Below are 12003 nucleotides of genomic sequence, written 5' to 3'. Positions count from 1 at the left end.
GCACTTTCCACGCTGCCCCTAACCTGCTTCCCGCCTTTCGCCGAGGCTCGGCAGCTCCCGCCCGGCCGTCGTTAGCAGATCCGCGGCAGCCAGGCGGGCGGAGGGGATTTGCGGCGGGTTCCGCCGCGTCGTCCCCCTGTGGCGAATCTGCGGCCGGGAATGCCCAGGCGGGGGAGGGGAGGCCGTTGGCGCCTCGCGCCCGCCACGCGCCCGGCGGCCGTTTGGCGCCTTTTCCGCTCGCGCCGCCTCAGAGGGGAGCGCGGCCGCCGCGAGCCGCCGGGCCGGGCCGGGCCCATCCCCGCGGGGCGGCGGCGATAGGGCAGGAGACGAGCGGGAAGAGCTGGGCCCCGCGGAAACGGCCGCGAGGGACCCGGCGGTTCAGGCCGTAGGCTGGGAGGCGGCTGCAGGTGTTGTGGTAATTGGGCCGATCAGGAACGGACGCTGCTTCTGGGCCTCGATAACTCTCAGGAATGCGATAGAGTGTAGCTGAGCTGTCCGGGCAGCGCTGAGGAACCGTTTTTCCGTGTAAAATGGGTTCTGCAGTTCTGAAGCAACGATCTGGGAATGACATCGCTTTGCAGAGAAGTTGAGCAGCAACAAAATTTAGCCCAAAGTTTGCTCTTGCCTAAGGTACTGTGAGGAAAAACAGAAGATTTTGTGTGTCAGTGAAAGATGGCCTAGAGGAAATAGGCCAGCCTGCAGAATGGCACGACGATGAGCATAGTGAAGACTAACCATATGGGTTATGAGGAAACAGTTATAAAGCTGTGTAGGTTTTAATTTTGGATTAAATCAGGCAGACCAGCTCAAGTACTTAGCAGCTGAATTGTAGAAGACTGTAAATTAGACTAGACAGGGAGCTCTGAAATAATCTGGAACAATTTTGCATAAATATGCGAAGGTGTCATATATGGAGGTGAAAAGCTTGCAGATACAGAAGGCAGTACACCTCGCAGCTCTGAATGTCTGAGGAACACGAACAGTTTCAGACATCGATGTTCCACATATGATGGTTTTGTACAGTGAAAATTATTGAAGTGACTGAATTCAAAATAAAAATGTAAAGTTGGGAGTTGAAATATTGTCATATGGCTAATAAGATGAAATTCTAGACACTTATAAAGGAAGATTTTGGTGGACCTGGTGAATATGGCAGCTGAAGGAAAGCCAAACTGAATGTTCCTGACAAGCTAGTAAGCAGAAACATCTTTGGTTTTTTGGAGAAAAACTTAACTGAATAGACTCCTGTGTTGCTGCAAGTTAGGCCCATTTCTTGATGCCTACAGTTTATCTAAACAAGTTTGTTCTTAAACACACTTCTGTGGACAAAGAGAGAATAACTCTGCCCTCATCTGCTTACAGTATGCTATCTATGGCCACAGTGGAAATTTGTTGAAGAACAATAGAATGATCTGCAACTTCCATTTAGTAATTAAAAGAATATAAGAACCCAGAGGTTCCTCAGATAGTCAGCTTCACATCGATAGAAGTTTGTGAAGAACAGGTGAGAAAATACTTGTTAAGAGGTTAAATATAACCTTGTTTTCTTCCTGGTTTTGACTGCTTCATGCATTCCTCCATAATTTATTAATAACATGATTTTGTTGATAAAATGCTAAGACAGTTTTTTAGTAAGTAGTTATAGGAGTCTGTTTCTATACACTGCACACTTGTATATGCCTGTTACGAAGTCAGTGCTGACCTGTAGCATGTCTTTGGTCTTCACAGTTACTAGGAAAGGGGACTTTTTGTGAAAGGATATTCTATTCAATTAGCAACAGTTTCATAAACTTTGTAATGAGGACATATATTCAGTGGAAAGTAGGTTGAGGCAATCAAACTCATTTTTACATCAGACATTTGCAGGTATTAGATGGTAACAGCCCAGCTTGTCTGAATTTAATTAGTCTCTTAGCAGTGAAGAATTCTTTGCCATAGTACCATGCATCCATATTGCATTTTTAAATTCAACTTTAAAGTGCCCTAAAATCAGGGCAAGATATTGTTGTGCATACTTCTTTTTCCTATGCCCGCCTGCCATTGTCACGGACACTTTTTGTGATCATAAAATATAACAGGGTTTATCCCAGTTGTTTCACACATCAGACAGGAGTTGTGTATTTTATGAGCAGTTGAGTTCAGTGGTATATAATGGGAACTTTATGTAGGTGAAATAAATTTCTCGTTCACGGGACAGCTCATGATGAAGTTACACTGTCATTAAAGTCAGGGATATGGTTTCAGAAACTGTGAGGTCAGGCCCTTGTATGGACAAAATAATGTATATCAATAAAGTCAACATTTTTTCTATGTACTTAGTTTTCCAGGTCAGGATGATTACTATAGATAAACAGTAATTCTTCTCTTTTAAAATAACGTGTACATTGTATTGCAAGGTTGGGTCAGATGTGTGTTCTGTATTATGCTGGGAAGGGCTTCTATCATTAGGGAAAACTCTAGAGTTGCACTAGATAAGCTAAAAACACAAGAAGTATTGTGGTTCAGAGAGTAAGCCAAACACCCAGTGGTAAAAGACACGTACTTACTTGCAATTTATTTCTGCTTGTCTGCTATCTTTTAGATGGTAAACTTTGTCTGCCAGATGCTGTCTTTGTTCTTTTTTTGTGCAGAGCTCAGAACAAAGTACTTGAGATCTAGTCAGGGTTACTGGATGTACCAGAAAAGAATAATTGTTGTTGTCCAAGAAGGATACACACCCTACATGTTATGATAAAGATTCTTAGGAAATTTGGGACTTAGTAATTGTAGAGAAGAGCTTTAAAAAACACTCAGCTGCAGTGCTACAGATTTCTTCTTATTGACTTTTTATTGTATTTATTGCTATTTTTCTGTTACTCCTTTCTTCTTAAGATATACATATTAAACTCACAAAATATGCATGGGCAAACTCAGTTTTATTACTTTTTATCGTAGTACTATCGTTTACTTTGGTAAATTCATATCTCTGTTTAAAGTGCCTTAAAGCAATTAAAACTTAGTTCAAATTCAAGTATTGTAAAATGTACATAGCATAAGCACAAAGAAACACTGCATAGTGAAAATGCAATGGCAGGCTATTACATTCAAGATGCCAAATACTCAAGTATTAACAACACCAGATCAATATTAAGGTTATTGATACTTAGCCAGCTTTATACAGTAGATACAGAACTGTGGGCCGTATAAATGCATTGTTCGTACCATTAACAAAAGATAGAAGCATAACTTAATACTGGAAAAATTTGCAGTATCAGTTTTTGTTACACATGCCATAAGTAATAAGGCAGTTACTGACACCCCAAATAAATTTTTACATGCTACCATGGATCCAGTAAATATTGTATGTGGTTTTCCTAGATTCTCAACCCCTGCTATCCCTATGACTTAGATTGAGTTAGTTTGTGGCATCAGTGCCTCTTAAAAACCTTCATCAACAGTCATTTGTGTCTTAATATGATTCTATTTGAAATTTGTTTTTTGACCTCATAAAGAAAATGTCTGAGTTTTGTTTCTGTTTTTTTTCTGTGTAAAGATGTAAGATCATCTACTGTACTTTGTATTTGACCAAAGCTACTTTGAATAGTAGTGGGGGTACCTAATCCGTATGGCAGAATTTTACCTTAAATATATAGACCTTATTTTGTCCGTTTAGGTGAAGCTATAATAGATGTACTCTGGCATAATAATCATTTGTTATATGTACTAGATCAAGAGCATAACTTACCTACAAGATTTTTCAAAAGGGGAATTTGCTGAAGTTGTTTGAATTCACATTGTTGTAATTTGTGAGATAAATTAAATACCAGTATTAAAAATGTTTGACTCCTTAAATTTGAACAATTCAAGGGTGTAATTTTACTTAATATGGCTAAGAAAGTTATAGTAGAGGTATACATGGACAAATAAGAGAGCAATTGATTTTCAGTGGAAATTACTGCTTAAAAATCAGTGGGATAATATGGCTAAATATTATTCTTTTGTAACAACCCTTTTAAGAAATGTGTGTATGATTATATAATGGAAATAAATTTTTGATCAGTTACTTCCTTAAAAAAAAAGATTAAAAATATCAGCCACTTTTAGAAGAAAATAATTTTTAACATTTTATGTATTTTAAGAGCATCTTTGCATATAGTTTTTTGTTTTTAGAAAATGTTTTAAAATTCATTTCAATAAGTATGACACTTGTGGTATAAACTATTACAAGGTTTCATCAGTCATTATGAGTATGCAATATTGAATAATTATGGGAATGAAATATGTAGTTCTCATTTCCAGAAAGAGAAAACAGTTTCTCTTTTACAAAGACAGCATATGTCAAGGTATAAAGTTATAGTTTAATTCTTAAATACGTAATGAAATACTACAAAGTAACAATAATAATGAGAAAATTAAAGGACCATACCCAGAGTAAAAAACTAGTAGAAGTTAGATTCTCAAAATCTGACTCCCTTGTCCTTCTCCCTTTCCTTTAAAAGACTTGCACATTTTTATTTTATTAGTCAAAGTACATACTTGGTAAGGTTTTATAGTTGTAGCAAGACAGACAGAGGCCATGTAAGTCCCTCTACAGTTTTTTTTCCAGAGCCCATTACAAACGAACTTTGGGTTAGTTTGCTGTAGGTCACGGTTTGATGGAAGGAATACTGCAAGACCTCCTCATTACCAGCCTGACTTCAATGTCTGGGAGCATTTTCTGTTTAGTGTGTAAACATCCTTCATCAGTTGCTGCTAGGTGGAGATCAAAGCGCAATGAAACTGATTTTTTCCTTAAGCGAGGGTTGTCCTTAAAGAAGGAGCCTTCCCATTCTTTGATAACTTCATCCACTTTTTCTGTCCTGAAACAATAAAGCAAACGTATTTGTGATCCTTTAGGTGTTATGCAATGCGTATGTTCAGGACTGCTTTTAAAATGTAATGAGAAATTGCTTAATAGAGTGTCAAGTTATTTTGTTAGGTTCTGAGACACCAGAATTCTTTTTTTTTTTACAGCTGCATTCTCAGGAAAGCTAAATAAAGGGCAAGATTTCCTTATATTTGGATTTTTGTACTTTAAGTGAACATGGATTAAAAAAAAGAAAACCATTGCTCTAACCGCATCAGGCAGCTTGCTGCCGAGGAGAAAGTTTGTAATACAACCTCAACTTGTTAGTAAGAAGCCGCTGTACTATAGTGGGCAGGACAAAATTCGTGCATCCAAAAGCCTTCAAAAAAGGAAGGTGAAAAATCTAATTCTAGTTCCAAACCTCAGAATGTAGATCCACAGTAAAAAGAAAAGGCAGAATTAAAATACGGAGAAGTGAAGGTTCAGCTGCTTCAGTGATATTTAGGCACCAAAATATCCCAAGTATTGATTTAATCCTATAAGTGTATTTCAGGATCTGTATCTAAATTATCTGTATAAGATGCACAAAATTATGTATGAAAATAAGCTTCATGTATGGAATGTGTATGTTAGACCATATGATGGCATCTATTTTTAATAAGAATTTCTACATGATTTCAGCAGGTAATTATAGTTAAATATTAGTGACATGGTACACTACGATTTATATTAAATGTTATGTTAGATGCTAGTATACAAAAGAACTTAAAGAGCAGAAGAATGATGCAATCTAACATGAGTGAAGCAAATTAAGATGAATAATATGTACTAAACAGGCTTTCACATGCCCACCAAGGAACCTAGTTTGAAGTTTCCTGAATTTACATGCATAAATATAAATATGCCCTAGAGGGACTTTGCAAACATGGTATGATCTCTTTTAGCCTTAACTAACTGAATTATGAATAGTTTCATTCTTGTCAGAAATAGAAATTACCAATTAGAAGCATCATTATGATATCATTAGCTTATTAAATAAATGCTAATGAAAAGGGCTTTAAAATTTAGTTTATTAGTAACATGCCAGTCAATATAACTTACTCTGGGGCATCTTTGCTCTATGAAAATGATATAGCATACCAATAAAAGGAGAAGTCAGGGTACTGAGAAGTAGTGCCCACCATTTACTTATACTTGTTATTTTATTAAATTCATGTTTATCTTACTGTATAGTGCCATGAGCTTCAGCACTTTCCTTCATAATATTTCCATCTAATATTTCCATGGCTTGTTTTGACACCAATTCCACCTTCTCGATATCATGCTTCTTTACGCCATCTATAAAAGAAAATGCAGATATACAAGGCATGGAGAAAAATAAGGTCAGGGCACAGGAACTGGAGGTATTTTTCCTCCTGCTATACCAGAAAAAGATCCTATTATAATAGCCGGTAATTTTTCAGTAGTTAGGAACCTCCTTCAGGGGCTGTAGTCTTTCAGTTAAATGTTGTATCTTCTAACAGATCATCTGGTATATACAGTCGTATAAGAAAAGCATTTTCTGCCTTTTCTTGGAGAATAGTAGTGCTGCTTTCTATGCCCTTTTCTATACAAATTAAACTCTGGCAAACAAGTTTCTGGTACAAAATGATATATCAGTGTGCCCTCCCTTCCAAATCTGGGTATATTCTGTGGCCTTGCCTAGAGATAAGTGAGCTCTCTCTCTCTATATATATGTATATATTTTTGGTGTTACCTGTGTCTAGAGCCAGTATATAACTGTTTTTTAAAGGTAGACTGGAACATATGGCAATATATCTGAAACTGAGAAATCAAAAAATTATTTCCTAACTATATGATAATTAAATACAGAATCCAGTATGCATGTTGATATCTGATGTGAGGATGCATTAATATACTTTAATGCAGTATTGGAATTTGGCTTGCAAATTTTTAGTATTGTATTGATTTTGCTATGAAAAACAAGTATGTGATTTACTGTTCAAGAAACTCAGGTGGGGAAAGAGTGTTTATAAAAAAAACTCACTTGAAGGCAGGGTAAAGGCGATCTTGCTAGTGGTAGGTTTTTTGTCATCCTTTTGGTCAGATATAGAACAACGAAACCTGCAAAAGTAAAAATCATTACAATCAACTAATACTGAATTATTTTAATCCACAACTTGTATTATGAGCAACTGGGGAAAGTCTAAAAAATGCAAGAACCATGAGAAATTCTGGTTGACTGTAGTAGCTATTTGTTAGGATTTCTTATATTTTGAGTGTAGAACCAAAGAAAGTTGGTGAAAATTTCTGTGTATATTTCATCATTATTTTCTCATTTTTTTCTCAGTTTGTTGTTTGCCAGGAAGAGCTATTTAATCTCATGAAGACTGAGTTGTATATGTTCTCACAGAGTTGTAAGTATTAAATAGGAAACTGCCCCCCTGTTTGGAATGCCATTGCGCAGACGTGCGTGAGGTTGTTGGGCTGAAACCCTGTATTTTCTCTAGAGATGGCTGAGGGAGGCAACATCCCACTGAAAGCTCTCGGAAGAGTGCGCTGGTTTTGTTAAGATACAAGTGCTGAGTGCAGGACATGGTATCTTGCCTTTTCCTTCTGCTCTTTGTTGTTGACATTTGTGTTGCTGCCGCTCTTGTGCCTGGTATTTGTGCAGCAGGGAGAGAAAGGGGCAGCCGTGATGAGTTGGAACCAAGGGAAAGCGTCACTCAAAGGCATATTCTTTAACAGTATCCTAGTGTAAATCCTCCTAACTGCGTGACTCAACACACTGAATGATATTGGGTAATAGAAACTTCACATGCAAATGGATATCCACGGTGTGATGAGATATGAACTTCTGACAGAATTTCATGCATATGGGCTTGCTTCATTGATGGTCTGAGACAAACAAACTGTCAAGCAGTTAACATGATACAAAGCCTACGTTAACATGCAGTGCTTTGAGTGAGGATGCAGTAATCTTATGGTTATCTGCAATATAATGTGGAGATATTCTGTGTTGCAAAAATGTGGAGTCGTCTTTTCCTGCCAAGTTTTTTTGCAAATTAGGAAAGAGAAAGCCCTTATTTTTTATCATGAGAGTTCCATTAATGTTTGTTCTGTTTACATGACATGTAAACCTGTGTCTTGCCTTTGTTATGCATTGTCCTTGCAATTTGCTAGATGAGTTTTGATGACTGCAGGGAATTCACTTTTTCATAGCAGCTTGCAAAGGATCATTCTAATATAAAAGCAAGGTAGTGTATATGTGTCAAAGACGACCTGCAAAGATTAACTTGTGTAGGCAATTGCAATTACGCAATGTTCTTTTCTCAAAGAGTTAAAGCTAGATAGTACATTATTACAGCACAAAACAATATTTACAAGTTTTGACTAATTTGCTTTTGCTTTTTTATGCTTTTATAAGTTCATTGAAGTGACAGTGAAATACTACCAATGAATTACATCCAATATGTGTAATTATGTGAAAGACGCCCTGAAGCAAATGTTTAGTAATATATTAGTCTAAACATATATATATATTTAAACTCTTGTTTATGAACATATATACAATGAAAATACAGCGTTTTCATTACAAATTGGTGAGTATTAAATGATTTTCACAGTTGCTGTGGTTGGAACCCAAATTGTTTGTAGACAGTCTAAAAGCTAAATTCAAGGAAACCAGTAACATGCCTAAATATAAACATAAAAAACAGAGAAATGCTTCAGGCTTTATCAAAGATACATTTTAGTGTCTTGGAGCTTGTTTATGAAATCATTTAATATATTGTTTTTTGAGTATGTATGTGTATATATATGAGTATATATACATATTCATATAAGATAAAATGAAAACATTTAAAAGGATTTTATACTGTAATATGCATGTAATTTTTTTAATGATTGGTTCATGTAATTACAACTCTGATGATTATTTCAATGAGGAGTTCTGAAATGGAAGATGAATTCGAGTATTCTTTCTCTATGCAACAAATACCTGTTCTCTTCTTGCTCAAGCAGACTGCGATATGTTGCTATTTCCTCCTCCAGTTTCATCCTAGTGTTCAGCAGAATTTCATGCTCTTGAAGCTGTTTCTCAATACCTCTTCTCACTTCCTGTAGCTCTTTCTCTAAACTTTCAATCTCAGCTTCTAAATTTTGAAGTTGCATATGGTACTGCTGCTCTGTGGCACGCAGTGAACGTTCCAAACCCTTTTCCTGTTAAATTTAACTCATATTTTAAGATTTAGAAAGTATGTGTAAAGATGTTATACAGGCTCTTAATTAACAATCAGACAGTATTTTTAAACCGGTTCTTTTAAGACTCTTTTTAGCAACAGAAGTAAAGCTTTTAAGATAAAACTTTTGCTGAGAATTTTCCCTCTAAAATGTGTAATGATTCAAGATAGAATAAAAAATTTTTTAGCCTTTTGTTTTACCAGCAATTCACTACCACTGATTTCACAGGTCACTGATTTTGCCTGTGTGGTTAAAATGATAGCCAGCTCGGTGTCATACACGAACTGAGCGGTCTGTGCACTCTTGTATCCTATGTTACCAAATTCAATAAATCGCTGACATGTTCTATCGTGAATGTATTGATAAATTTGAGCCATACATTCACAAAAAGTTATAACAGTGAACATGGTCTGAATTGGTTCAGTAGAATAACTGGGAACTTGACAGGGGAATATCAGGCAAGTGTATGTTTGGCAGGAGTGAAAAAATAAGTTGTATTATATTGAATGACAGATTCTGATTCAAAAGATTGGATAGTCTTAAACATTAGCAATTGATAAGGTTATTGTTTGTTGGTTAGTGATTTATGTGATGAGCTGAAAATCCAAGGCAAAGCTATTTCTGTTTTTTTTTCGTTTCCACTTTATAGTGGATGTGATTGTCTCATATGCAGAATTATGGAGTAGTTTACATCAAGAAAAACATTTATTTTTTCCGGGAGATTTCAAGTATCATTTTACCATGCTTACCACAGCATGGAGAGATTCAATTTCAATTTGCATATGGTACCACTGCCGTCTGGCTTCACTGAGCTCTGCTCTGGCTGCCTTTAATGCTTCTGCATCTCTGTCCATTCTTTTAATTGTAGCTTCTTCTAGCTACAGTAGATATAAAAAAGATAACAGTGTTAAAATATTTAAACAATGAAAATAAAATACATAAAAATCTCTAATTGCGATTTTTTTAGATTCATATAAATTTGGTAGAGCTAGTAGTGATGAATTAATCTTTTATGTACAGTATAGTGAGGAACCCCCTACACTGCTGCGTGGGAAGGAAAAAGTTGGTGTGCTCTCCATATGTATGCTCATAGCCATGTTAAATGTGACCTAATTCAGAAGTGAAGCAACCTGTTATTCACATGTACAGTGGGAAAAGTGGGCCCCCAGTTGTAGTGGGATTAATAAACTTAAACTGAATTGATCTAACATATTATCTGAGATGATTTGCCACAGATAAGGCTGAAGCTTATTCTAAAAAAAGAAAAATAAATAAACAACAGTTTATTGCATTTGCAAGAAAATGTATTTTTTAACTCATTAAAATATTTTTTTAAGCCCATCTTGAGCTCATGTGGGGTCACTTCAGATTTGAGGTAATCTGTGATTCAGACAATATGCTAATGCATTGGGCTTCTAGAATGATTATTTTGCTGATGAAAATTTTCCTTTACAGTTCTGGATTTTACTGCAAATGGTGAGGATGTCATAAGCACTTGAAACCGTACATGCTCTTTTGCATATTTTACTGCTTTATATGGGTTCTTGTGATGCCGTCAACTCTAAGGAAATAAAGTCTTTAGTTCAGGTCTTAGTAAGCAAGTAAAATAAAACAAGGGTTTTTTTTGGTTTTTTTTTTTTGTAATATACTAACCTATTGTAATTTTATCAGGTCATTATTTTGGTGAAAAATCTACATTTGGTTAATCCACAAGTGAACACTCTTCAGCTCAGTATTCTTTGCTTGTCCTTTTGTGGCTAGGTACTGCAGAATTTATGAGACCAGATTATATCAGTAGACTGGCTGCTTTGTTCCAAACACAAATGTGAACTTGGCTTAACTATCTAGTTTATGGCTGCTTTGTGTCATTGGAGTACTGTGTAGATTAGCCAGCTTGTAGTAGATACTCTGGCCTGGTTTAAAAAAAAAAAAAAAAAAAGCCTAGAATTTCTGCAATCCTTATGTACAACAGGGTGATATAATACCTATTTTTCAGCCTGAATTTCCTGGCATTTGATGGTTGTAAATGTTTTTTTCCATTTTATTAAAGTCCAGTTGTGTTTTAGAGATGTTCTATATGTAAATTTATAATAGTAGCACTGTGTGTTGATAACCTTTAATAAATCTACATGAAAGAACAAATAATATTTGCTGAAAAGTATGACAGTTTTACTGAGAACAATATAAAATAGTTCTTGAGAAGATACAGTTTTCTTTTATACAGGTGCTAAAAACTGTAAGCCTTCTTTGTATAAATGGCTTCTGTACAATCTCTTTGATTTCCAAGATACTCTTTTCCTTTGGGATAACTAAATGGAGCTATGCATGTTACTGCATATGTCATCATTTTTTAAATCACCACAATATCACCGTTGCAGGTACAGAAGAACATCCAGATGCATTACACAGTATTCCTTTAGTGTGAATTTCATACTCTAGACAAAACATATTTCCTTATCTTCTAGTTCAAGTCTTACTGCAGTAAAATCAAAATCCCTTCCCCAATAATACGCTGCATTGAAAAGGAAATACTGTACCTCATGGAGACTGAGGCAGGAATTGTATAGACAAGGATTGTCTCCTTACTGTGGAAGGTGCGTGTCTGTATGAAGTCATTACCTGGGTCCTTGTTGAGATGATGGTCTTTATCTGATTTCTGGTGATGAGCGTTTCATAGTTTGCCCTGATCTCATTGAGGAGCTGGGACAGTTCCATTCTCTTCCCATCCTCCACCTTGGCTAACTGAACCTTATTGATAGGATGAGCCGGCTGCTGCAGAGCCTTCAGTGCCTGCAGTGAGAACAGAGCGCGAGAGAAAGTACAGGCAGATTTTAAAGCTGCAGAGCTCTGTTTTTGAAGAAGCACTGGAAGGTCAGAGCTTTGCAATTGTTTTTAAAAAATAAGTTTAGTAATACAAATATCTATCACTTTTGCAG

At 36.2% G+C, this 12003-nt stretch overlaps 1 protein-coding gene across 1 annotated transcript; it reads right to left on the bottom strand.

Annotated features, from left to right (window-relative positions):
* Positions 1-4624: 4624 nt before the first annotated feature.
* On the bottom strand, positions 4625-11782 carry KRT222 (keratin 222). The gene is made up of 6 exons (XM_013946386.1): positions 11687-11782; positions 9817-9945; positions 8826-9046; positions 6873-6949; positions 6052-6163; positions 4625-4838 (listed from the first exon to the last, which is right to left on the bottom strand). Exons 1-6 carry the CDS (start codon positions 11780-11782, stop codon positions 4625-4627), a joined length of 849 nt encoding a protein of 282 aa, XP_013801840.1.
* Positions 11783-12003: the final 221 nt, after the last annotated feature.

This window comes from Apteryx mantelli, chromosome 28, assembly GCF_036417845.1.
Source record: "Apteryx mantelli isolate bAptMan1 chromosome 28, bAptMan1.hap1, whole genome shotgun sequence".
Lineage (NCBI taxonomy): Eukaryota > Metazoa > Chordata > Aves > Apterygiformes > Apterygidae > Apteryx > Apteryx mantelli.
Note: the sequence above shows the minus strand (reverse complement) of the source record. Positions and strands in the feature narration are given on the sequence as shown.